The sequence below is a fragment of the Silurus meridionalis genome, chromosome 27, assembly GCF_014805685.1.
Source record: "Silurus meridionalis isolate SWU-2019-XX chromosome 27, ASM1480568v1, whole genome shotgun sequence".
NCBI lineage: Eukaryota > Metazoa > Chordata > Actinopteri > Siluriformes > Siluridae > Silurus > Silurus meridionalis.
This window is the reverse complement of record NC_060910.1, coordinates 13,062,635-13,076,146: the sequence shown is the minus strand read 5'-3', so window position 1 is coordinate 13,076,146 and position 13,512 is coordinate 13,062,635. Positions and strand designations below refer to the sequence as shown.

Genomic DNA, 13,512 nt, shown 5'->3' with positions numbered 1-13,512 from the left:
TTATTTATTAATAATTGGATACCAATTATTGGTTATAAGAATTGTTTTATTTATAATTGCCATCGGAATTTCTGTTTATTTTTTGCGTGTTTGCGTTTTTTAATAAAATTTTTTACAAAATGTACTTCTACTACTTAATGTACTGGGTCACGTGACTGCCCCATGTATATATGTTGTGCCTGTAGGCATAAACAATGCGTGTTTTATTTATTGCTGTGTATCCGCTCTAGTGCTGCTGCTTGACCATGGATCAGAGTGTTTCTCAATCCAAGAGCGTCATTTGCACGTTGACAGATAAGAAAGATCAGACCAAATATGTCTGTTTTACACAAAAGAAGTGTGCAGGGATTATCATTGGGTGAGTTGAGAATGCAGTACAGAGGTTTGGATTGTCTCAAACGTGTGTTTATTCACTACATGTGGTGTGATTTCTTCCTTAGATTGAGCAATGGTGAAGCTGTTTGGAAAGCTGATCTTTCAGAGGAAACCCTCTTACAGCTTGTAAGTTCCTTGAAATTGGGGCTCAACCTTCTTGTTGCCAGAGACCTCTTTTAGTAGCAAATACAGATGTTTGAATACTGCACAGCTGTGTACCTTTTTATTTTTAACCTGGTAGGCTTTTGCTAAAAACCTATTTCATTGATGTGAGCGATTACATAGACCCACAGCTGTTATAGCTAAATATTAATCATAAAATAGCACATGTTCATTAACACAGATCCATGATCTTACATCATGTGACCCTAAGGGTTCCTGGACCATCATGGCTCTTGACTCATTATATTAAAAAATTGTTTTTATTTTATTTCTTTTTAGAAGAAGAAATTGTCATTGAAATCAACAGAAGACTATGCCCTGAAAGTAAAGTACGATTGTTTACTTTATTAATACAAACATAACCGATGTATGATGAGTGCTAATAGGATTAATGAGCAGTTGTATTTTTCTTAGACGCGCATGCAGGAGCGGCAGTGCGTTTGTTTCACTGCAGGAAGATAACGCTATGCTTCACCTTGGCTCTGAGGCTGCAGAATTCAGTGTGTCCTTCTCAAAGCTTACAGATCATGAGGGAAGGACCGAGCTCAAAGATCTGCTTTTTGAGATGGCAGACAGTCTAATGCAACAGGACGATACGGGTATATAAATCCTATCTGTCACGTTTTATCTTCAAAGCATGCACCTTGTCCTTTAACCTGTTTTGGATAAAATACTGTAGACTTTATTTACTAACTGTAGAATATCTAACATTTGGAAATTTCCAAGAGCTGTTTGAAATACAATATATTACCTATAATTTTTTTATAAAACACCAGAAATTGGCAGATCATGCAGATATCTTGTCTATAGTCAGTCATATCACTTATCCATATCTAAAACTAAGGGCAGGGTTTTTTTTTTGTTTGTTTTTTTTTTTTTTTTTTTAACTTTGATAGGAGACATCTCTTCATCCAGCCCAGTTAAGACCCCACAGAAGAGGAACTTGGGTATGTACAAGTGCCATCCTGCACCGTTCCTTATATACACTATTTGGATAAAAGCTTTGTGGACACAGATTTGTATATGCTTCTTGAAAATCCTATTCCACATTTAGTCTTAACTTACTGTATAAAAACCTCCACTCTTCTGGGAAGATGTTCCACTTGATTTTAAAGGGTGGTAGTGGAGATTTGTGCTCATTTAGCCACAAAGGGTACTGATGTAGGGTGAGGAGGCCTGGGGTGCAGTCAGCATTTTACCAAAGGTGTTCAATAGGGTTGTGAGGTCAGAGCCTCTATAGCAGGCCACTTGAGATCTTCCACTCCAACTCATGTAAACAATATCTGCATGAAGCCTTTGTATAGCCTTTGTACTTGGGTCTCCCAGTTCAAGTAAATAGAAAATGTATTGCTATTGTATCCAAATACGTCCTATACAATTGTGTGCTTTCAGTTTTGAGGTAAAAGTTTGGGGATGAACCACATACGGCTGGGAAAGTCAGGTGTCCCAATACTTTTGTCTGTATAGTGTATGTAACATGTGGAATAGTGAAGTAATTGATTACATTGTGATTAATGGTGGCTTTGTTTGTTTAGGATTCGAACCCAGGAGACAGCCAACCGGGCCAACGATAGCAGTAAAGAAACGCTTTCCAGGGGATTCGCTCATCAACCCCGGAACAAAAAAGTGACTGACTTTAATCAATTCGCATAAACACGTGTTTAGAGTCTGCATTTTCTTTAAAAAAGGATGTATATTCCTTTGCCAAGCTCTTGGTAAAGTTTTTAAGATTACAGAGAGTTTGTAGAATCATTGGAATCATTTAGTAAAAAAAAAAAAGTCAGTGATTTTGAATTAGATTCTGATCCTCACTTCCTGTTTGGGGTTTAGTTGTAAAATCGATTTTCAGGTTATAATCCAAATGCATTGCTTATAAAAAAAAAAAAAAGGTATTTTACAATACTGTGAACAAAATTTTGTGATTGGACAGAATTTGGGGGCTGTTTCCATCAGCACATTTTTTTTGCTAAGATTTCACTTCCTAATTGGTGACTCAATTGACAAACTTGTTTGCACTTAATGGATAAACCATAAAAAAGTGAGTTGGTTGTTTTCCTAATGCTCTCCTCTTAAATATAGAAGTGTGTGTGTGTGTGGTTGGGGGTCTAGTTTTGATCAAAGTCGACTTCTTAAATTCATTAGGGAACACTCAAGAAATAGAGAAAGATGATTGAGGTTTTGATGTGAAGTGAATCAAAAGTTATGAGTAGTTTAAGCTACTCGGAGCTTCTAGTTTTAACTAGTGGTAAATTTAGGCATCTTCTTCTACATACACATATAGTCGCCTGTTCTTAGTTGCCTGTTCAAGTACTTGTTGCCATAGTAACTTTCAATCAGTGAGCGGCGCTGTTTTACACTTTCAACAACAGACCAGGAGACAGGCCACACGTTCTCCACTGTCTTCACTGCTATTGATCGTTGCTGCACCAATTCTCTCTGTATTTGCATAAAGTTCAACTTGTTTGGTGCATCACAGGACACGCCCCCTTTGTTTTGCCAATGAGTCGCAGTATGTGTAAATGTAGATTTAGTCTTTGTAGCAGCCTCCTATTATTAATATTTATTATTATTTATTATAATTGTTGTGTTTTTGTTATATTATTTTCATATATTTAGAACAAATAATAGTAACAAACTATTTAAAATAATCATAATTAATAGTTATGATGTCTTTAAAACTAATAATTATAGTATTGGCACATAGTAAAATAATAAAAAAAAAAAAAGAAACAGAAAAAAATAATTTCTTGGTTTTTTTTATTTTTTTTATTTATTTTTTTTTTCAGGAAACGCTCTGCTACAGGAGTGGCTTTTGACGATGCAGATGACGAATGACCCTGACACACATTTTCCTGTTTTTAATCCTCCAGCACAATCAATGCAATTACTACAACTTTCTGATTTTTATCCACTAATGAAATTATAAGACATGATTTATTTATTTATTTTTAACTTGCATGATTTTAAACCTTTTAAACTGTCTAAAATAAAAATAAATAAATCTATTTTTTAAAATGTGATGTTTTTTAAGTGTCTATTTATTTATTTATATATATATATATGTTTTATTCTTATTATTACTTTTTTTTTTTTTTTTATAAAACACAAAACACATTTCACCACTTTTTTTTTTTTATTATTATTATTTCCCATTCATATTAAAAACACCTGAACAGCTCATCACAAGAATAATGGAAATAATCAGAAACGAGCTTTTGAAAGGCGAGTCAGTCTGTTACGAGTCTGCAGTGGAATTCAAACGTGTTAGGATTTTAACAGCGTGGCACAATCCACCAAGAATCACATCCACGAATACGCACGTCATTAAACGATGCTTAGAAGTATTTGCTCTCGTGTAAAAACCTGATCCCAACCCAGCCCGTTTCCTTACACGTCCCTCTGTTTGCTGGTGTCTTGATAATCGTACGCCTTCTGATGAAGTAGGATTAAACAGCGCTTTTCAAACACGTGACTCTTATTTACAACAGTACAACAGTAGCAAAGATGCAATTTACTCACATTCAGTTCATACATCGAAAAATATGTTGCGATTTGTTTTTCCCTTTGGTCAGATCCTATGAAAAATTAGACACAAAGATGCTCATCCTTATGTATATTTATGTATATCTATTTCTTTCCCACTCTAATTCTCTCCACTCAGCACACAGGTGCTGCTTTTCCATGTCTAAAGCAGACAATAGAGCACAAAATGAATTATGGGGCTGAAAAATAAATACATCCAGGTCATTTGTTTACAAATGCAAAAAAAAAAATGAAATCTATCAGCTTTTAATGAGTGAATCAGAAGTTCACCTTTGGCTTCACAGTGAACGCAAAACGAATAATTTGTTTAGTCTTTCTAAAGTACACATCACCTATACAAAGGAAGAATAACGCAACTGGACTGTCATAGCCTGCTACACAATGGACATTCGAATGCAAATTTACAAAGTGCATCGTTCTTTAGATAAAATAAGGAATTTCAGGACACTTTACAGAGGCACCGATCTGTGCAAAAACATATTTTCATGCCATTTACATTCAGTAAACATTCCACAGCTTCATTCATGGTTCAGGGCTGATCGGACCGATCTGATCATCTCAAACCACCTTTCCATTAAACGTCTTCCGTCAAAAGGTGCGTGTTTATTTGTACGTCGACTTCTACCTCCTCAAATATGCCTTAAAAAAACAATTCAATCAATAAAATATAGGACGTACCACATTCTTGACTATATAGCATGCTCTCAAGGCAGGTTCAACATAATTAACAAAAGGTTAGATCAGATTTTACAAAAAAAAAAAGAAAAAAGAAATCAAAGTTTTTACGCTGAGAAACAACTTAGTCATAAAAATAACACAATACAAAGCTAGAACCCTGAACACATTTCTGTAGGTCATTAAACAGGGATGATATGTTATTTCATGACATCAACAGCTGTATAGCGCTAGTTTGGAACAGCATGAACCTTTTTTTGTTTGTATTTTTTTTTTTTAGTCCTTTTAATTCGGTGCTAAAAACAATCGGACCGTGTGTATCCGTGTTTGTGATCCCATCCTAAAAGAGGAATATTCACCATAACCGAAATGCAGAAGCAGTCTACAGCAGCACGGCGTCTGAGGCTCGGATGAGGAAGCCTGTGGTGTTCAGTGAAGCCGGTACGCTGGCACTGCTGGCACGGCGCACACGAGCAATACGGCACATCTCTTCTTAAGGCCAGACACGTGGACCCACGGAGAAAATATCTTAGGAAAACGTGTTCCCATGGTCAGACAGATAGAGTCTTTACTTGAAGTTGGTTTTTTTTAGACGTTTCCTAGAAGGTGGTTGTAGTTTCAGCAAAGAGTGTCTGTGTTAAAGGATAACTGCACCTACATGATCACAAAAGAGGAAGAAAATAAAATGATTTCGAATATCTAAAACACAATGCAGTGTGCAGTCCTGTGTCTATAACACCGCCATTCCAAAGATTACAAAGTATATAGCTATAGTGTATATATACGACATACCATAATAGTACACTACACCCTGATTAGGCATAACATAATGACATTCTAACAGACTGGTGAAGTGAATAACACTGATTATCTCTTCATCATGGCACCTGTTAGTGGGTGGGATATTATTAGGCAGAACATTTTGTCCCCAAAGTTGACATGTTAGAAGAAAACAATGGCCGAGCGTAAGGATTTGAGCAAGTTTGACAAGAGCCAAATTGATGGCTAGACGGTCTGCAGTGGTCAGTGTCTATTAAAAGTGCTCCAAAGAAGGAACAGTGGTGAACCGGCGACAGGGTCACGGGCGGCCGAGGCTCAATGGTGCAAGTGGGGAGCGAAGGCTGGTTCGTGTAGTCCGATCCCACAGACGAGCAACTGTAGTTTAACCTGCTGAAGAACTTAATGCTGTTGATGTGTTTTGAAGTGTTTTGGCAGCAAAATGGGGACCAACACAATATTAGGCAGGTGGTCATAATGTTATGCCTGATTGGCTGTATTATTATATATTACTACTATAATAGTAATATACTATACTACTCTAATACTATAATATACTACATACTATAATAATTTTATAGCATAGTATATAGTAACATTTGATGATATATACGATAAGACACAAAGTACTTACACTATTCATTTCAGTTTAGCTTTTTTTATAAAACTTTAAAGAATGGACATTGTTCCAAAGCAGCTAAATAAATAGTTTAGAAATAAATAGAATACAAATATATATTTTACCTTCAGAAATTAACATTTTCTCAAGTCATTTTTTTTCTCTCTTTTCTCTCTCTCGTGAAATTTGGTATTCCCAAATCATAACTAGATTCCTACATAAAATATGCAACAGTCATAAACTGTGGACATGATGTATGTTCCAAAATATAGAAAGTTTTTTGCAGTTATTTGTTTTCAATGGTTCACATTTAAGACCTGAACTTTTTCAAAACTAAGATTTAAGAGATAAAATAATAAATATTAATAATATTGTTATTATTATTATCATCATATAGCGTAGTGGTTCAGGCATTGAAAAATGTATACAAAGGTCATGAGTTCAAATCCCAGCCACACCAAGCTGCCAATTTTGGGCCCCCTGAGAAACCCATAGCTGCTCGGTTGTGTAAATGAGATAAATACATGTAAAAAAAAAAGCTAGAAACAGGCGTCTGCCAAATGGCATAAATGTTAATGGAAGTGAATGGTAAGGATGAATCACCTGTGAGTCATTTCCATTAATGAGTGTTCTCTGTTTCAGTATGCAGCATATTGTATAAAAGAAAGAGAGATAAGAGCCTGGAGAGAAGGTATACTGAAACATAAAATAATAACCCGCACAAAAGGCAATTGTTTCTGTCCTGTTGCCTGTATCCCATTTCCTGTTCCCTGAGCCGATTAATAATTTACAATTAATAATTAGACAGAATCAAAATCTCCACAGTATATTTTAATGTCATGTGAACACTCCTGTACTTAGACTGAAGTCTCCCTCCTTAAGTCTTAAATTTACTCCTCCTAAAAGAAATCCAAAATAAATTTATTCATAATAAATCATAGAATATGTGGAATATCTGCCATGTATATTAATATAAATAATATTCACACTGCACGTGGAAGGTGAATGCGGTTTGTGTGAGTAATGTAAAAGCTGCTTTACTCCTTAAACCTGCTCCACCATGAGATTTGGCTATATAGTATGTATAGATTTATACCCCTTGGTCTCACCCTCTCTTCTTCAAAGCTGATGAGTCCTTCATCGTCATCGCTCTCTAGTTCCTCAGGCTCATCACTGACCAGTGCGTTCAGCTCAGTGTTGGGCGTTCGGGGCAGCAGGATTCTCAGCAGACGCTGCAGTGGCGACTGACTGCTTTTCTTCGGCGAGCTCTCCTGCTGCTCCAGGTTGTCACTTTGCTTTTTGGCAAAGTTCACAAAAACCTATATATATATTTAAAAAAAAAAGATGAGCATTAATGTAGCAGTGTTTCATAAAGCAGTAGATCATAATACTTGACACTTCTATATCACATTATACACTATATGGACAAATGTTTTATACCCAATTATAAGATTTGTATGTGCTTTTTGAAAGTCCCCATTTGCTGTTATAATAACCTCCAGTCATCAGGGAAGATGCTCCACTAGATGTTGGAGTGTGCTTGTGGAGGTTTTTGCTCCTTGTGTTAGAAAAGTCAGGTAACGATGTAGGGTGAGGAAATCTGGGGTGCAGTCAATGTTCCAATTCATCCTAAAGGTGCTCAATAGGGACGAGTCACATCTCTATAGCAGGTCACACAAGATCTTCCACGCTGAACGATGTAAACCATATCTTCGTGGATTTGCTGGATTTGTGCATTGCCTTCCAGTGAAGGGAAAATTTCACGTAATGGCTGTATGTTGAGTTATTTTAGAGGAAACTAACTCTGTACTGCTATACAAGCTGCACACTGACTACTCTATAATATATTCACGTTTCATTTCTATAGTATTGTCCCTTGACAGGATCTACTACAATAGTTGCTCAAATGTGAGTGGTGTATTCACTTTTGTGAGGTGAGGAGGTCTGGGGTGCAGTCATCATTCCAATTTATCGCAAAGATGTTTAATAGGGTTGAGCTCAGAGCTCTATAGCAGGAGAGCTTTTACTCCAACCCATGCAAAGCATATCTTCATGGAGTTTGCTTTGTGCACTTGTCATACTGGAACAGGTTTGGGAAAATGTTATGCTACTGCATGCAAATATATCTATCTATTCGAATGAAATAATAATGTTACAGAAGAAAGGTCAAGATGCTCACGTTATCCAGGGTGGTCTGGCTGACAGAGTAATCCTCGATACTCAGCACTTCCACCACCTGCTCCATCTTACTGAACACCTGAGCCAGAGAGATATTCTCCGACTTCAGCTGGTACTGGATCTTAGTGTGGTGTCTCTCCTGTGAGGCAAAAACCTGTTACAAATATGGCACTGGGAACTAAGCAGAGACTGGGCATGTACTCGATTTACTTAAAATCATGAAAGAGTAATAATGACAGCATTTGCTACCAAAATACTGTAGCCCACAGTAATAATGGAAAACATATAACAGACTATATTACACACCAAAACTGTGGCTAACTCTTCTATAGCCAGATGTACTGAGATGTCTGTCTGAGTCTGGATTTCTGTGATAGAAGCAGTCACTTTAAAACACTGGTGGCCCGGTGGTTTATAACAAAATAGTTTTTGCTTCTTTTTCTTCTTTCTCTATTATTATTATTATTATTATTATTATTATTATTATTATTATTATTATTATTATTATTATTATTATTATTATTATTATTATTATTATTATTATTATTATTATTATTATTATTATTATTAATGATTTCTTTGGTTGGTTAATCAATTGCTTAGAGCTAACAAACCACTAGGGGGCGTCATAAAAACGGAGAATTTAGATAGATAGATAGATAGATAGATAGATAGATAGATAGATAGATAGATAGATAGATAGATAGATAGATAGATAGATAGATAGATAAGCATAAAACTGAATCATATAAAAATAAAACCCTTGCCTTTAAGATGGCCTCTGGGAAGTTCCTGTTAAAGAAGCGGATCACTTCCTTCACACTAGCAGTCGTCTTGGTGCGCACTGTGATCATGTAACCGTCCCCAAACCTGTAAATGTGAGATCAAATGCCTCAGATTTGACGCATATTATTTGCTGTGTTCAATAATCTACAGGTAAGATTGCACACCTTTACTTTGAATTTGGATGGATTAACAATGAATGTACAAATTACTTATAATAATTAAGGAACATCTGTAGAACTTAACTTGCAATAAGTTGTACAGATGTTCATATAAATGTATGCCTTTTAACCAACTTGACATGTCCAATTCACAGTCTATATAAATGGTGCTAGTCAAACATGCCAGTTTTAAATCACTACAAATGACACCAACTCAAACTGTCTTTTTAACCACGAGGTAATCACAAATAGTAAACTGGTAACTGCTGATGTCATTTGGTCATTTTAGCTTCTAATGTGGCCTTTAAAGAATTTCTTAATGATCCTTTCGAAATTTGACTTAAATATTAAACAGTATGAACAATGGATTTCTATAGATCACCTATCAACAAACAATTACATTTCTCATACAGTATTGAAGGGTGTACAAAGTTTTGCACCAGACTGCATTCACCTGTTCTTAAGATGCTGAATGCTGCCCAGACACTTGAACCTTCCATTGACCATGATCCCCAGGCGAGTGCACAACGCCTCACACTCCTCCATACTGAAAAGTGCAAAAGAATGTTGGTGTCACCACTTACAGATCAATCGATTAATCAATCAGTCAATCAATAAGAAAAATCAAACAGGGCAGCATTGGCATCTTCGTGACCTGTGTGATGTCAGCACCACCGATCGTCCCGTCTTGATGATGTCGAGAATAAGGTTCCAGAGAAAGCGGCGAGCTTTCGGGTCCATGCCGGTAGTGGGTTCATCCTGAGGGACACAGCGGAGAGACGCGATCAGGGACAGATTTGTTTGTTTCAAAAGATATAAAGATTAGAGAACAAAGCTTAAGTGTTCCAACCAGGAAAATCAGGGAAGGGTATCCGATGAGAGCGATGGCTGTGGACAGCTTGCGTTTGTTTCCTCCGCTGTACGTCCCAGCTGGTTTGTCTGCATACTTCGAGAGCTGGAGCTTCTCCAAGGCCCATTGCACCACCTAAGGGGTGAGACACAGGGGACAGAGAGAAGAATGTAATAAGTGGAATGAAATGAAAAGGGGCTGAATTAGGACGAAACCTGAATTGCACTTGAAGCAGTTGTTAATAACCATAGAGATTTATCTTGAAAATATCAAGACATGGCCTATGACTTCCAAGGAATGGTGATCATTATGGGATAGTATACTGTCATTTGTTACAGTTACAAGTTACAGTACATCATTTAGCATTACAGAGCCATTTACACTACCGTATTGTATATACTTTACACTATATACTGTATGTATAGCCGGACGAAAATAAGCGATAAGAAGCGCAACTGTAGCTGATGAGATTAATCAGTGTGCTCTGTTTCAGTGTCCGGCACCGCCGACAAAAAAAGGAGAGAAACAAGAACTCAAATTGGGATTTGAAACAGAAAAAACACCGAAAAAATACATGGTCTAACACAGACTACTAAACGCTGTTGGACACTAGCAAGAGTAAGGTATCTCACAAGGTGGGATTTAATACAACAACTTAATAACCCATAGTTCTCTCTCTCTGCCACCCCTCTAATATCTCTCTCTCTCTCTGCTACCCCTCTAATATCTCTCTCTCTCTCTCTCTCTCTCTCTCTCTCTCTCTCTCTCTCTCTCTTTCTCTCTCGTTAAACATGTTCCTGAGGTACCAGTGACCACTGTTCCTGCCTCTCTCCTCTCCTCGGACCTGCCTGTTTTATCGATTGGACGCCACTCTGTGCAGCTGGGGATGGTTTCTCATCTACGGCCTGGAGATCGATAAAATTACAGAGTAACACGGGCGCTTTGAGGATGGATTTGGACTGTAGTTATTGTAGGCAGTCTGCTACACTCAGGACTACAGTTTGCATCTGATCACCATCACTGCACACCACAACATTGTTTAACTGTAATAAATGGACATTCGGTGCCACCAAGATGAGGATGGGTTCCCTGTTGAGTCTGGTTCCTCTCAAGGTTTCTTCCTTCTGCCATCTCGGGGAGTTTTTCCTTCCGCAGTCGCCACCAGCTCGCTCATCAGGGACAAACTCACGTATAAAGTACATGCCATTATATGCAATTTGAGATACGCTTTATGATTGTACTCAAATGAATGTTTAAAAAAACAAAGTAAAAAAAAAAAGAAACAGTTGTTAAAGGAAGTATTGTATTTTCCGGACTATAAGCCGCTACTTTTTTCACACGCTTTGAACCCCGCGGCTTAAACAATGAATCGGCTAACTGATGGATTTTTCTGGATTTTTCCCGGTTTCACAAGCTTCAAGATAAAACACTGAGCCCCAAACCATTAGACCAATGAAATTGCAGAACGGGTTCAGGTGAACCAATGAAACTCTTTATATTAAATCGCGCTCCCACTGAATCTGGCCGCACCACATCATAAATATGGATGATGTTCCTCTGACGTTTGACCTGCCGCTCACTCGGACTGTCAACAGGAAATGCGAATCATTCGTCACGCTGAAAACAAACACACTTTACCTGTGTTCTGAGCTGCATGGCATCGGGAGAAAAGCTTCACCGATGGTGATTTTTAAACGCACGACGATGCCAAAAGATTAACTAGAGAGAAATAGTTGTGAAAGGAAGGAGGAAGACAGTGAATAATGACTTTCTTGGTAGCTACTGTTTAGATACAAGCCATGTAACAGACACTGTCTTTCGTTAAAGCCTGTGTAAAGTTCATTAGTTTCAGTGTAGACTGCAGCTTATAGACAGGTGCGGCTTATTTATGTTCAAAATAAAAATATTTGTAAAATTCAGTGGGTGCGGCTTATATTTGGGTGCGTTTAATAGTCCAGAAATTACGGTAGTTGTTTTTTCCAATCCGGCTCTACGTCTTTTACAAAGTCTTTTCGCACACAAGAATCGGTACATCATTAAATGATGCAATATGATTCACCGGTTAATTATTTATCAATTATTTATCTTAAAGATAATTTTATCACCAGGATAAATGTATGCCAGTCAAAACCTGGGTGTAAAACTCCCTTACCCGCTCTTCGTCCTTCCACGGTATTCCTCGGAGGCGTGTGTATAGCTCCAGGTGCTCTCGTGCTGTCAGGTCCTCGAACAGAGCATCAAATTGAGGACAGTAACCGATACACTGCTGTACACGCAAAAGATCCTTCAGTACGCTGTGGAAAGAAAGTGATTTAACCCAAAACCTTCCTGTTTTGTAATCACATACAGCATAGCCTAGAATACAACTTTTAGAATCGTACTTTTATTGTAATTAAACAAACAAGGGTTTGTGTTACGCATGTTCTGATACGATACACTGCAATGCTGTGTTTTAATAGGTCTTTTCCGTGCTTACTTTCTTCTTCTGACGGCTTGTTAGCGTTTTATGTGAGATATAATGTATGAGGAAATTATTAGTTTATATCCAATAGGTCATGTCTAGTAACCTGTTCCCTTCGATGAATGCCTCTCCTCCTGTTGTGCTTTCGTCTCCTGTCAACATTTTGAAAGTGGTCGTTTTTCCTGCGCCATTCACCCCCAACAGCCCGAAACACTCTCCAGGACGGACGCCCAGACACAAGCGGTCCACCGCCAAGATGCGGCCCATCTTCCGCGACTTGTACACCTTTATACACAAAAGAATGATCGTATAGATGAAAGGTGAACTAAATGATTACTAAATAGTATATTTATGTGAATTATGAATCCGCAGCTTTACCTTTGTCAGATTTTCGATCTTTAGCATATCATTTACAGCGTCTCCTCGGAGCACTCTTCGCCTTTCACGTGCCACATCGACATCATCGTCTTCGATTGGCTGACTGTTTACAGGCAATCTCCTATGCACAAAAAATAAAACAATATAGAATATAGAAAATAATCTGCCTAATTCTATTCGATTTAGTTTGAACAGTGCGGCTGCACACACTTAGATGGGACAAACTTACACTTATAAAGAACATCTCATTCATTTTGATCACCACATTTATCTGTGTAAAGCTGCGGAACATTGGTTCATTGTTAAAAAGCGCTATACAAATAAAAATAAATTGGATTGAACTTACTGAGGTTTACGCAGGAAATTGTACTGGCACAGGATGGTGATAAGAAAGCCGACAAACCCTTCAATGGTCATGGCCACCAGTCCACGTGTCACAATATCCCACTCAAATGGAGACTTCACCTTATCAAACTGACCTGTGGGACATGGGATTGTTCATTAAAGGGCACCAAAAAACATCAGAAAATAAGCCTGAGCCTGAGATCGA

The 13,512-nt window shown here is 37.5% G+C and overlaps 2 protein-coding genes across 4 annotated transcripts in view; one reads left to right on the top strand and one right to left on the bottom strand.

The window, feature by feature from the left end:
* The first annotated feature begins 152 nt into the window (after positions 1–152).
* On the top strand, positions 153–3,557 carry paxx (PAXX non-homologous end joining factor). Its single transcript, XM_046841141.1, has 7 exons — positions 153–358; positions 441–501; positions 817–866; positions 952–1,136; positions 1,434–1,484; positions 2,073–2,163; positions 3,324–3,557. The coding sequence occupies exons 1-7, from the start codon at positions 246–248 to the stop codon at positions 3,370–3,372; spliced, it is 600 nt and encodes a 199-aa protein (XP_046697097.1). The 5' UTR covers positions 153–245; the 3' UTR covers positions 3,373–3,557.
* A 471-nt stretch (positions 3,558–4,028) lies between these two features.
* abca2 (ATP-binding cassette, sub-family A (ABC1), member 2) overlaps positions 4,029–13,512 on the bottom strand; it is an 84,163-nt gene continuing 74,679 nt past the window's right edge. For 2 of the 3 annotated variants that reach the window (XM_046841324.1, XM_046841325.1), the window contains 11 exons: positions 13,309–13,441; positions 12,963–13,083; positions 12,691–12,869; positions 12,276–12,417; positions 10,124–10,258; positions 9,929–10,032; positions 9,728–9,820; positions 9,097–9,199; positions 8,331–8,468; positions 7,261–7,470; positions 4,029–5,409 (listed from right to left, as the gene is read on the bottom strand). In XM_046841324.1, coding sequence (XP_046697280.1) covers positions 5,374–5,409; positions 7,261–7,470; positions 8,331–8,468; positions 9,097–9,199; positions 9,728–9,820; positions 9,929–10,032; positions 10,124–10,258; positions 12,276–12,417; positions 12,691–12,869; positions 12,963–13,083; positions 13,309–13,441 — 1,394 coding nt within the window. In that variant the 3' untranslated portion in view covers positions 4,029–5,373. Of the gene's footprint in view, positions 5,410–7,247; positions 7,471–8,330; positions 8,469–9,096; positions 9,200–9,727; positions 9,821–9,928; positions 10,033–10,123; positions 10,259–12,275; positions 12,418–12,690; positions 12,870–12,962; positions 13,084–13,308; positions 13,442–13,512 lie in introns of all 3 variants that reach the window. The other variant, XM_046841326.1, reaches the window with a different exon arrangement.

What these genes read in the sequence shown, in the direction of transcription:
- paxx (XM_046841141.1), top strand. Translation starts at nt 246, where the DNA reads ATGGATCAGAGTGTTTCTCAATCCAAGAGCGTCATTTGCACGTTGACA. An exon ending in GACTATGCCCTGAAAGTAAA is followed by an intron (nt 867 to 951) that starts GTACGATTGTTT and finishes TATTTTTCTTAG; the next exon opens with ACGCGCATGCAGGAGCGGCA. An exon ending in CCCACAGAAGAGGAACTTGG is followed by an intron (nt 1,485 to 2,072) that starts GTATGTACAAGT and finishes TTGTTTGTTTAG; the next exon opens with GATTCGAACCCAGGAGACAG.